Source organism: Drosophila virilis, chromosome X (assembly GCF_030788295.1).
Source record: "Drosophila virilis strain 15010-1051.87 chromosome X, Dvir_AGI_RSII-ME, whole genome shotgun sequence".
NCBI classification, from domain to species: Eukaryota; Metazoa; Arthropoda; class Insecta; order Diptera; family Drosophilidae; genus Drosophila; species Drosophila virilis.
The window spans coordinates 23,841,509-23,854,967 of NC_091543.1; the positions used below are offsets into that span (position 1 = coordinate 23,841,509).

The 13,459-nt window shown below is 39.6% G+C and overlaps 3 protein-coding genes across 3 annotated transcripts; 1 reads left to right on the forward strand and 2 right to left on the reverse strand.

The window, feature by feature from the left end:
- Window positions 1-688: 688 nt before the first annotated feature.
- Window positions 689-10,689, reverse strand: Pdcd4 (Programmed cell death 4). Its single transcript, XM_002055303.4, has 4 exons — window positions 9,999-10,689; window positions 5,612-7,334; window positions 4,832-4,971; window positions 689-1,246 (listed from the first exon to the last, which is right to left on the reverse strand). Exons 2-4 carry the CDS (start codon window positions 6,950-6,952, stop codon window positions 1,174-1,176), a joined length of 1,554 nt encoding a protein of 517 aa, XP_002055339.1. The 5' UTR covers window positions 6,953-7,334; window positions 9,999-10,689; the 3' UTR covers window positions 689-1,173.
- Window positions 10,690-10,925: 236 nt separating this feature from the next.
- On the reverse strand, window positions 10,926-11,659 carry LOC6631531 (gametocyte-specific factor 1 homolog). The gene is made up of 2 exons (XM_002055302.4): window positions 11,345-11,659; window positions 10,926-11,280 (listed from the first exon to the last, which is right to left on the reverse strand). Exons 1-2 carry the CDS (start codon window positions 11,573-11,575, stop codon window positions 11,017-11,019), a joined length of 495 nt encoding a protein of 164 aa, XP_002055338.1. The 5' UTR covers window positions 11,576-11,659; the 3' UTR covers window positions 10,926-11,016.
- A 99-nt stretch (window positions 11,660-11,758) lies between these two features.
- On the forward strand, window positions 11,759-13,171 carry Rtc1 (RNA terminal phosphate cyclase 1). Its single transcript, XM_002055301.4, has 3 exons — window positions 11,759-12,653; window positions 12,718-12,871; window positions 12,935-13,171. The coding sequence occupies exons 1-3, from the start codon at window positions 11,841-11,843 to the stop codon at window positions 13,114-13,116; spliced, it is 1,149 nt and encodes a 382-aa protein (XP_002055337.1). The 5' UTR covers window positions 11,759-11,840; the 3' UTR covers window positions 13,117-13,171.
- Window positions 13,172-13,459: the final 288 nt, after the last annotated feature.

Here is a 13,459-nt window from a genome sequence, read left to right on the forward strand (position 1 = left end):
GATGCGTCTTCTCACAACAAGACATGTTTAATGGTTTTTATACTTAAAAATAAGAAACTGGTGTTGCAAGTTTTATTATTGCTGCAATCGTATTAGTTTTGTTTTTGTTTGTGTGTGTGTGTGTGTGTGAGAGAAAAATACAATAATAAATGGCGACCAAATATTAACGAACTGCTAATTTTGTGATACAAAGTTAAAACATTTCGAACGAATATGGAATTTAAATTGGTGTTTTTTAAGGTTATAATTACGCAGTTTGTTATTCATTTTTTTTTCTTTCTCGTTTTGCATGAAAACCTTAAACATAACACAATAATCGTAATATAATCTTCTGTAACTTCCATTTTTTTTTTAGTTTTTTTTATGGTTTGTATAGATCTCTTAAACTTAGTTGTATATCATAATAAATTGTAGTTGCGTGTTATACATATGTCTAGTAATAATAACGGTGTCTGTGTGTGGATGTGTGAGTGTGTGTATAACAGTTCCGTATAAGTAAATATGTTTCCAGATGCTTACTGCTGCAGCTGCGCCTGCGACGAAATTCGCTCTCATCAGCATTTTTTGCGCTCTCTCTTTCTCTACACCTCCTTCTCTCTTGCTCACTTGTTGTAAGTTTTGTGTGTCTGTCTATGGGTTTGCGTGTGTGTGAGTGTATGTATTGCTTTTGCTGTTTCCGTTGTTGTCGTTGTTTTTTTTTTTTTTTATATTCATTTTGTTGTTTTTGCCGCTGCTTTGCTTTGTTTTGTTTTTCTTTACAAATATTTTAAAATAATTTTATGTTTATATGAAGATATATATGTGTAAGTATGCATATGTATATATTACTCATATAGTTTAAACGGAGATCAATTTCCGATTGATTGTTGTTATTTGTTTGTAGTGTTCTTCTTTTGTTTTTTTTTCTCTTTTTTTTTTTTTTTTTTATCCATGTCCTCTCTGTGTTCGTCCATGTGCAACAACAACAAAATAAACAACTTTTGCTTTTTTTTGCTGCTTTTGCTTCCATTTGTTCTCTCTCCTAACGTTTCATGGTGTTTACGGTTGTTGCTGTTGTTGCTCGCACGCTTCTCGGTGTTGTTGTAGCTTTTGTGATATTGTTGTTGTGTCTCTTTGTTTTGTTTTCATTTGCTTTTTGTTGTTGCTGCTGCGGAATCAATCAATCCTCGCTCCTTAGTCGCGTAAGGGCAAAGTGGCCGGCTTAACGTGTCCGCCGTCGCCCTCAGATACAAAACGTTTGCGTCCACTGCAAGTAGAAGAAACAGAAGAAACATAAATAAATATTAAATAGAAACAAGCCAAAAAACAAGAAAAACTTGTTTGTGCAATTGTGCTCAACTAAAAAACTAATATAGCACACCAATATTCATTTCTTCTCCTTACTCTTTGAACCTCAGCTTAATACTTAAAAACTGTATTGTAAAGTGAATTAATTAATCGATTTTGAGATCAGCTATCGATAAATTGAAAGCAAACTTAATCGAATCGTTTAGGCAGATGAACGGTCAGACTGGCAATCGGCCATGGCTGAATAGACTTGGCTTTTCCTTTATGGATACGGAGATCTCTTCATATGTTAAATATATTTTTTAAAAAACCGTCTGGTTTACAGACAATACTTCATGGAAAAGTAAACCTATTAAATCTGTTATATGTACATATGTTCAAATATTTTATACTATCATATATACATTCACATATGAGTGCAATGCCATAAAAGCAAAACACACGCATTATGCAATGTCAAAAACCATTAGAAAAAAAATACCAGAACAACATTACGAAAATACAATTTGCGAATTTGGCAAGCGAGATAAAAAGAAAAAAAAAAGAAAAAACTAAATACTACGAAAAACCAAAAAAGAAATCTTGACGCTTTACTCGAATTTGCAGCAGAGTTCATTCAACCGTTGACCCTTTTTCTCTCCTCTCTGAACGAAAAAGTGCAGCGCGACAGAACAGCTGTGCGACAACTAGCTAGTGTGGGCATGTGCGTGTGTGTGTGTGTGTGTTGGTGTGGGAGGAGGAGGGGGGCAGCTAAGGGAAGCAGAACTGCAACTCGAAACTAGTTTCACTGCGTGCAGCACAAGTCACTGAGTTTATCTGAAAAGCCGAACAGGCCAGTATCAAATGTTAACCTACATCAACTTCAAAGCTTTATTTGTGCATAATACAGTGCCGGGCAAAAAGTTCGGACAACCACTTTTGCACTGTTTACAACAAGGTATGACTGAGGCATATGATATTATTATTATTAATTAAAGAGACAAGGTGCACTTTTATGTACATAAACTTAAATTGGCACTAGAAATGAAAAGAAGTATAAATATTTCAGCATATGACCATTTGTTCTGTCCGTTTATTTGTGCCCGCTACTGTATTTATGCAATTTTCATACATACATATTCATAAATATATAGGAATAGAGCAGATTCATTTAGGGGGCGGAGGATCGACTGTGGGGAAGGTTAACGTTTCTGGACAATAGTGTGGCAGATAGGAGGAACAACAAGTATACACTTTCAGGCAAACATTGATCACGATGTAATACCCTATAATCATCATCATCATTTAATTAACTAACAAACTTCTTAATCTCTTTTTCCATTTAGAAACAAGAGCAAAGCCAAAGAAAACTAAAAAATAAAGCATATTAAGTGCAGTAATATGTACATATTTAACTGTTATCAATAAACTTCAAACAGCTAATTAGAGGGCAGGTCATATCGCAAGCATTTCAGGTCGAATCTAATAAGTTACATTAAAGATATCTTCTTTAATCTTCAATTAAAACTTTTCTATTCTCTTACTGCAGTCATATTATTATGTGTGTATACAACCCCAAAGCGTGACATTTATAGGGTATTGAGGGCCACGTTGTCGCGTCTGTGCTTATGTATGTGTATGTGTGTGTGCGTGTGTGTGTGTGCATGTGTAAAGTGAACGCTTCTGTTGTAGTAGTTGGTGTTTTTGTTGTGACTATGTTAAGTGCCAAAGAGCAACAGCCGCAGCCAAGGCGAATGCAAAATGCAGTTACAACAACAACAACAACAACAACAGCAACAGCAACAGCTAAGCTTACAGCAACCTCAACTGCAACAACAACAACTGTGCATAGGCCGACGACTGTCTGCTGGTAACTGCACTTAGTTGTTGTTGTTGTTGCTGTTGCTGTTGTTGTTGTTGTTTTGTGGGTGTGGCGGAGCAGGTCGATAACAGCAGCAACTGCAACTGCAATGGCAACGGCAGTCGCTGAGCCGCCATTTTTACCTTCTCCGCGGCACTCACGATCTTGAGCCACATGCAGGTTGTTGCACCATCAACACTAACAACGCCACCCAACGAATTACAACAACGACAACAACAGCCCCAGCAATAACAACAACTACTTGTAACATCAATGCCAACTTCGTTAGCTAGGTAGGTGCGCCCAGTGATACGCAATCGATAAGCATTATCGATATATATATATATATATATACAGTACATGTTGGACTGGAAAATTATAAATAAATTGAAAGCGAGTAAAATAAATTGTACAGGTGGTGTGGTAAATAAACAGCGGTATCCACAATCTTAGAAAACCCAATAATAAATAAAAACTGTTGGGACTTTTAGCACACCGACAATTGATTACTCTTCATATACGATCAGCTGACATTTGGCAAACGCATGCAGGCAAATAACGCCATCGATTTGAGTATTTCTAGACAGGTTTAGAGAATTTCTTAAGTTAAGTTAAAGCTGCTTTTTAACATACCATAAAAAAAAATAAGCCATTCCTAACTGGAAACGCTTTGGATAAGTTTGGACACAATTTTGCCAGACACTCATTCAAATCAGCCAAATATCTGACGAAATCGCAATTCTTTTCTGAAAGGGTATGGCACTACAATACATACATATGTATCTACACATGTACATGTTAATATGTAACATATCTATGTATATATAAACTCATTGAAATAACAGTATACATACATACATGCATATGTAGTTAACCGGCGCCTGATAAACCGGCCTCACAAACGACGCCTGCGACTGCCCCAATCTAACGCCGACGCTGACGGCAACCGAGACGACGACGCGTCACCGCAAAAACCAAACTGCGCAATAGAAATTTCATAAACAAACAGTCGCATACATAGAGACACACATGCACACATGCACACACACACATACACACAGGGAGGCAGGCACACACAAATACAAGCAAAGACACACGCACCATATAAAATTGAGAAAATGAGCCAAAGCAAAAGGAGAAGAAAAACAGCACGAACTACATAAGAACGACGCGACGGCCGACACACAAAATAATAAACAACAAGAAGGGGGAGCCGCAAAATGCCGGCAAAAAATCAAAAACAAGTTGATGGGGTGCTTAATGTACATATATACATACACACATACATATGTATATACATACGAGATACGCACATATGTATTTTTGTATATACATATACAAACATACATATGTATAAAGCACAGAACGATAATAAAAACACAAGAAAAAATAATGGGCTATATATTGTTGACGGGGGAGCCTCTGACTGACAAGATTACGTAAAAGCGTATTGTTTTTATTTTTATTGGTCTGACTGCTGTTAAATGTTGTTGCTGTTTTTGTTGTGTTTGTGGTTCACAGGTGGGCCTGAACAGTGGGCCGGGTTAACTAACACAAGCAACGCAAACACAAACAGCAGCAATGTATTTTGGCATGCCGATCGCACATATATATACATACATATGTATTTACACATTTTCTCAACATATTAACGAAGTGGTTCTATAAAGGGGAGTAGGTGGGCGGTTCAGTTACAACACTTACCGCGATGGCACATTATTGATAATCTTGTCGGTTAGAAAGCCGGCACGATTACAGCGCTCCACAAATCGATCGAGTATTATATACGCCAATGGCACGTCCAGCACGATGTCCGCCATGTCATCGTAGACCCGCATGAAGCCCTGCAAGCAAACCCAACAACAATAATAGGTATATAATGTATGTTTATAATAATGAAAGTGAAAGTTTATTTTGCATTCTGTTACTACGATTCTGTGGCTGTGTTTAGAAAATTTAATGCGCGGTTTCCCATTCCCTGGCACTGCTACATACATACATATAATATTTGCAATTTTGGCAAAACGGACTAACTCAATAGTTTAAGCAATCTGGCAACACTGAACAACTGGAAATGTGCATTTTGTTGGCTACTCCTTATTGTGACGTCAGTTATAACTCTCGTTAAAGTTATCGAAATCAAAATGCGATAATTTATACAATCTGGCAACACTAAACAAATCAAAATATACAGTTTGTTAGCTATTCCTTATTGTGACGTCAGCTATGGGTCTCAATAAAGTTATCGAAATCAAATTGCTATATTTAACTCTGGGCAAAACATGTTTTTTACCACTGTGCCTTGTACATTGAGCTTGCTACATTTTAGACTCACATACGATATATGTACATATGTATATATTTATATTTGAAAAGTTTATTTTTTTTTTTTTTTTTGGTATTTGTCCAAAGAGGTCACCGGTCAACGATTGACGACTGTTCAATGCAATATTGTAAAATAATTATATTGAATTGTGAACTGACCTGCTCCATGCCAGCTGGCAGAACCAGACACGTTAGATCCAGCGATTTGAGCAGCTCGCACATGGCCTCCTCGGTGGTCTGGCTCAAGGACTCGAGTGTCATAACAATGGCCTCGTAGACAAGCTCATGATGATAGTGGGGCACCTCGAGGGCGCGAAGACAGCGTTGCGCCTCGGAAACGTCACGGGAGGACAGATACTCTTTGAGCAGGAGCGTCATCTGCTTGGTAATGGTCTTCACCGGTCGCAGGGGACCGCCCATGCCCCAAACATTGTCCAGATGGGCCCACACCTGCTTGTGGAGCAGGGCGTCGGCACGGCGAAGCGCCTGCTCGGCATGCTCGTTCAGCTGCTGGTGTTCCTCGGGTCGGCTAACAAACTTGGGCGGCATGCAATCATCGGCAATTGCCCGGGCCATAAAGTTGCCCAGCAAGACTGGCGCCTCCGGTGTGTCCAGTATGAGATCGGGCAGATTGGCCAGCACCATGTTGAAGCCCTTCTCGATGTCCTTGCCAGTGATGACGCGGCCATAGAGATCGGAAATCAACACCGAGGTCATCTCCCGCTGCGAGTCCTTGTGATCCATTGCAATCTCAACCAGAATGCTGGTGATATGCTCACGCAACGGACTCTGCAATATCTCATCGAAACTGACAGCCACCTCATGCGTATCCCCGTGCTCATAGTATTCGAGCACAATGGGCTCGGCCAGCTTGAAGAACTCCTCGGGAGTGAGTTCGGTGATTACCTCGCGCAGCTCCACATTCCGATCGTTGACCTCGCTGTCATAGTTGGGATCATTTTCGTCCTCGTAAACCTCGGCCAGAGCCTCCGAGCCGGGCAATCCCCATACACCTTTACCGCCGGCCCCACCTTTCTTGGGCAGACCGCGACCACGCGTCAAATTCCGGGATCTTCGGCTATTCTTCCAGCGACGATGCGGCACCACATAGCCTGTGCCAGCTGGCAACATGCCGTTGGCCAGCGATGAAAGCGTCGAGTTGGCGGCAGCTGGAGCAGCACCAGCCCCAACAGCAGCAGCGACGCCATTGGTCAGCGCTGTGGCTGAGGTGCCACTGCCGCTGCCGCCGCTGCCGCTGTTTTGTCTTTGGATGAGGCGTTTGGCCTTGCGTTTGATGCGCCCATCGTGACCATCGCCCACAGGCAGCGGCTTCTTAATGAGCCCGCCTAGATGGCCATTGGAGGAGCTACCGTTCAACTCCACCGCCTCAATTTCGCCATTAAGCTCTCGTTCCACGGAGCTTTCCTTTGAGTCGGAGCCACCGTCGTTGGCGGAGACGTCCCCGTTGGCTTTCTTATTAATATTGGACTCTAACTCCATACTGTTGGTATCTATCTCTCTCTCTCTCTCTCTCTCTCCCTCGCTCTCTTTATCTGTTCTCTCTCTCTCTCTCTCTGACCCTCTCTCGACTCTCTTTTACACTATATGTACGTTCGGATCTTCCTTTGGTTTACTCCCTTTCTGCCTCTCTCTTGCTCTTCTCACTGCTGCTCCTAGTTGGAGTGCACAACAACAGTTAGAGTAAGAAACACAGTTGCCTCTCTTTCAACCTTTATTTCTGTCTCTCTCTCTCTCTCTATCTCTTTTTCAATATTTCTCTTTGATTTTCAGAGTTCTGTTAGTCGGCTGATTGTACTGTGTGACCAGGTGCTACACTTTCCTTGTGTTCCTTGTTGTGTTCGCCTACTTCCGTTATGATCGGCTGTTGTGAAACATAAATACAAATAAATCAAGAAATATTAGTCGTCGCCTGCTAAATTTAAAAATATATCTATATATAAGAAATATATAAGTGGTATCAATAGATTATCAATAGTAACTATGTACATATATATATATATATATTTATATATATATATGTATAAATAATTAAAAACGCACAAAGTATCAGTTATCGGAATAGCCATGACAATTTGAAAACCCTAATTAATTTTTTGATAGTCAAAAGCATTTTAATCGGAAATGAAAATTATTTGATAATCGCATCGTTCGAGTACATTCTAAAAGAGATTAACGGACCTTTTGTATCATTCATAATTCGCCAATTCTTGTAAAAGGTCTCCACCTATTCAAAATTTTATATATTTTTATATATATGTATATACACACACCTACATATAAATTAACAAATGTTTACATGTTTGTTGTTGTTTGTTTTTTCATAAGCACAACAGGCGACTGACTAGACTAGAAAAGTATGGCAATAGCGATACGGCGGCGGTCACATAAAAACTATAAATAAACGCATATTTTCACATACATACATTCATACATATTTGTTTTTGTTTTGTTTCTTTTTGTTATTATATTCGTTTGTATGTGCCGTTATTCATGCAAAGAAACTGCTAAATGGAATATGCCTATAAAGCAATAATAATAATATAATTGAAAGCTAGAGCAACTTGTAAAATGTGTGCACATACATACGCATACATATATCTATAATTATATATATGTAGAAAATATGTATGTATGTATGTGTGTTATACAAATACCACGTACTCTGCCCAGCGCCGCTTAATATATGTATGTATGTATGGAGGCGTGTTCTCACATGCAAATACATTCGTACATATACAGACAATGCAAGAGACGCATGAGACTCCCTTAGCTCCCTGGGCAATTTCAAGGTCACACACACATATCAAGCAAAGCTGCTGCCGTTAGCTTTGCAACCCTCGCTGTTGACTAACATTATTGCCATCTCGCTTGCTTCCAATAGGTGAACTTTAAACGAAGTTGTCACATAAACATATGCATGCAGATTTGTGCTATGTGCTTGTCTCTTTATATGTACATACATATATCGATTTACATGTGTACAACAAACGTAAGAGCTGCACCGTTTCTTTGATTTTGTCGTATTACTTTATGCAAGCCCTTACACATGTACAGCATTAACATAAATACATACACATACATCTGTATATACATAATACACTGTTATTGCGTCGCTTGTCCCTCTTTTTCCTTATGATGGACATATATACATACATATGTATGTATATTGACAGCACACACACACACACACACACGCGAATGGATTGTATGCTGTAACCGGTTTTATGTTTGTTTTGCCCGGTTTAACCTTGAAATTTATTCCCCTTACAAACTTTCTATGTATTGGCGCATTGCGTTGTTGTTATTGCTACTGTTTCGCACTTGTTGTGCCCCCCACCGAACCGCAAGACAGCGGGCGTGCCCAATACAATTTTTGGCAATGTTTATAACATAAATGCGTGTGTACATATGTATGTGCTATCTATACATACACACATATATACATTTATATGTATGTGTGATTTGCTGTTGTTTTGGTGCGTGCTTGTAATTGTTTTCAAAATTCTCTGCAGAAAGCATAAAACGACGCTACGCAGAAATTGCGTCGCAAAAAATTGAGACGGCTGCAAAAGCAGCAGGAACAACCACGATGCATGCTGCATGCAAATACACATACATACATATGTACATGCATACATACACATTCATTTACTCTTCATCCATAGTGGAAGAGCGTTTATTATTATTTGTCATTTATGAATTACATACATACATACATATGTATGTATATATAAATAGTCTTAGGCAGTACTTGTCAGAGTATCAATAACAAAAAATGTAAACATCAGGCCGAATACCAAGATTTCAATTAATATGCTGCTTCTTGTTAATTAACAAAACAAAAAAAAAAAAGGAACTCCAACATTTCCAGTGTTCTTTATATGTAACTATAGAAATATGTATATGTATGCATAAACAACATGAGATGTACAAAATCAAATTTACGACAGTGGCAACGCCAAAAGCAGCGAAAAGCGCATGGAAATGTGGAATGAGCCGAAAGTTCGCCGAATAAAATTACAGCGAGCATAAGAAGAGGAAGAAGAAAAACAAGTTGGCGCGCATGTTTGTATTCTCTGGCCGCCCTCTCTCATGATGCGTGAATCTGTTTGACTGTGTGCGTGCATGCCGGCCGAATTTATCACGTACGCCACGCCGCATACAACAGTCAAATGTTGCGACCCCTAACAATTCAAAATTTTGAAGCTACGAATTTTGGCTTCAATTGGAAATTGATACACTGACATAGGTTAGTTAACCGTATGAACACGAAGCGCGTTTAGCTTACTGCTGCTGTTATATGTACATACATATATGCATGTATATGTACATATACATATGTATGCATGTGCAAGTAATTGCTTTTTATTTTAAGCTTATTTTCGTGTTTGCTTTGTGGCACTTGCCGGTAAATGCCGGTTTTATTTGTTTGTATTTAACATAATTTTCATTATGTATTTAGAAATGTACATATATTTATATATATATATATATATATCCAGATGGGCCTTTATTCTTTACTTACCTCAGCGTGTATACTTTTTGATTGCGTTTTGTGCTCTTGTCCGTTTGCGGCCTTACACTCGCGGCGACAACAACAAAAACAACGTCGACGCTGGGCTAAATGCAGCTACGTCGACGGCGATGTTGGCGCGCTGCAATTGCTGGAGCCTGTTTTGTTTTTGTTTGGCAACTTGCTTTTGACGTTGAGATTCGTCTGTATATAGGGGGGGGGTTTTATGTGTATGCGAATGTGTGTTCTCTGCTACGCGTGTGTTAGTTCGCAATAGAATGCACACAAAATGCAATTGCAAAATAACTTTAGATGTATATGTTTCTTTTTATTTTCAACCATTCACTTTCAATGTAAATAACTTGCAAAAAATATCGTAAAATCACCGATGCGACGGCGTTTATAGCAAAATATGCCTATCAAACACCCTCCCAGTTAAGAAATTGGAGCCTGCAATGCACTTATACACACATACGTTCGTATGTATGAAAGGGCTTGATTAGCGCGCTGCAGTTCGTGTTCCAATTCAAGTTTCTTTCACAATTCAATATTTGTGTTTTTGTTCAACTTATTGGGCAAGTTGTATATAAACTTTTAGTAAAGCTGTAGCAAAATTGAATTTTTAAATGTTAAAAGGTGATTGGTAAATAAGATTTCAAATATCCGTAACGAAGCGAACACGACGAAAATTCCACTGAGAGTAACATCTGTTGGTCAGTGTGTCTGAAAGTTGATATCGAAGGTAAACAGATTGGTATTACGAAAATAAACTAAAAATACTAAAATAGGGGCAGATATGTAAAAATACCAGAAGTGGCCACACTGTTTTTGGTGTTGCCACATGTGGAAACACGCGCGCAAAGCCACAATTTGTAATGTGCGTAATGCTGCATATTGTTCACTACCTCCAAAACCAGCTTAAATAAATCCAGTTTAACATATATTTAAAAGTAAAACTTAATATTTTTACCATCGTTTTGGGGTCACCCATACATTAATAATTATCTTCATACTTAAACTAAATTATGAATCATTTAAATTTATTCAAACGGATGCGTTCGCTGTTGCGAAAGTCTCGGCGCTGAGACGCAGAACCACCGTGCATATAACGAATAACTGGGTTCCTTACACAATAGGCTTGTGGATCATAAGTAGGAACTGGTGGCTCCTCATCCCAGTTTTCACTCGAATCGACGACATCAGTCGCTGGGGCACGTGGTTCTGTTGGCGGCAACATGTCGGCATGTTTGAAGCGAGCATAAACCTTACGAAACTCACAGCTAGCTACATGTTCCTGTAATTAGTGTCAATGGCTTTGTATGGAATTATATTTTTATTACAGCCATGATAATACTTACCTGTAATTCATCGGGCTTCAGCATATGGGTGGTGTTGAACGGACAGCGGACCAATTTAATACTAGAATTATTTCTAGCACAACGGATTAAGTGTAAGGCCAAACGGGAAGGCAATATGCGATGAACTTTGTCGTAAGGACAAACGACATAGTTATCGTCTTGATCTTGAAGATCAGCACTCAGTTCCGACAGTGCACTTTGCATATCACTTTTAGCCGCACGGTCCGACATGATTATTGGAAATTAATTGCGAAATAAAAAATTGCCGCTCAAGTAACGGGTACAATTTCGTCTAGAGATGAACGAATAGTGAAGTCACGATTTTCAATTGCATATGCAAATATCAATAGTAAATTACAGAGTTGCATTTCACTCGATCTATCGATGAGATGGTTATTGAGAGTGTGACATCTCTATTGTTTACAATTTGGACGCACGTGCAAACACGACGAACAGTTTGATTCAATTTTTGTGTATATACAAATTATTAACAAATATGCCGCCTGTTGCACAAGAAGGCAATTGCCTTATATATCGCGGCAGCAACTTTTTGAAGCAGCGTCTTGTGCTGTCCTGTCTGAGCGGCAAGCCAGTTAAAATTACACAAATTCGCGCCGAGGACGAACAGGCGCCCGGTTTGCGCGAATACGAGATCAGTCTGATACGTTTGCTTGACAAACTTACCAATGGCACCAAAATTGAGCTAAATCCTGCTGGTACCAGTGTCATGTTCAGTCCTGGCCTGCTGCATGGCGGTCAATTGCACCACGATTGCTGTGTGCAGCGCGGCATTGGCTACTTTTTGGATGCTCTAATTGCACTGGGACCCTTTTGCAAGATGCCGCTGCAGTGTACGCTGCGTGGGGTAACCAACAGCAAAGATTCGCCATCGGTGGATCATATTAAAGGTGCTGGTCTGTCGCTCTTGAAACGTTTTCTGTTGGTCGACGAGGGTCTGGACTTGCGTGTCGTTCGTCGTGGCGTTGCTCCACTGGGCGGCGGTGAGGTAATCTTTAGCTGCCCCGTGCGCAAGAGCCTGCGCGCCATACAATTCCAGCAGCAGGGCATGGTCAAACGTATTCGCGGCACTGTGTACGCCTGCAAGGTATCACCGGCAATGGCCAATCGCACCGTGGAGTCGGCAAAGGGTTGTATGCTAAAGTTTCTGCCTGATGTTTATATTTATACGGATCAAAATCGAGGAAAAATGTCTGGAAATTCGCCAGGATTTGGCATCTGCCTGCTGGCAGAGACAACAGATGGTGTTTGCTTTGCCGCTGATTGCATCTCCAACACCAGGGAAGAGTCGGTAAGTATTTATTTACCCAATTCGCATCACCATCTTTACTAATGCCAGCTTCTTTGTCTTGCAGGACTCGCCAGCCATACCGGAAGACATGGGTCGAGACGTTGCCATGCGTCTTCTGGATGAAATCTATCGTGGTGGCTGCTGTGATGCCGCCTACCAATGGCTGGCCGCTCTCTTCATGGCCCTGGGCCAAAAGCACGTCTCCAAATTTTTAACAGGTGCTTTAACCACATGAACACATAGAATTTCTCACTTACGCTTAACAACTGTCCATGTTTCAGGCCCACTATCCACATATACGGTGCACTTTTTACAGCATCTGCGCGACTTTTTCTCAATCACATTTAAGCTGGAGAACCCCGAGACCGATGATGATGAGCAGGATGATATGCGTGGCGCGCAAAAGGTGCTAATGACCTGTGTTGGCATTGGCTACACAAACATCAGTAAGCGTGTTTTGTAGATTTGTTATAGCTTTAATCTAGATACGACTAAATAAACCAATCAATTTATAAATATATTAAATGAACTGATTTACACGAGCATTCCAAATGGATATGGCATATATATAATCTACCAGTGCATGGTTCTAAATGCCAACTAAATGTTTATTTGTGAATATTTGACATCGTGTTTGTTTCATAGATAAAATATTCAAATTATTTGTGTATTCACATCTGATTCAGGTTAAATTCTGTGGCAATTCTTAAGGAAAAGGTTTTTATTTCAAATTATTACTTATTGCTGGCTTAGCATCTGGATTTGCATTAATTATAAAGAAAGTATTTCTACATGTTTATATCGTT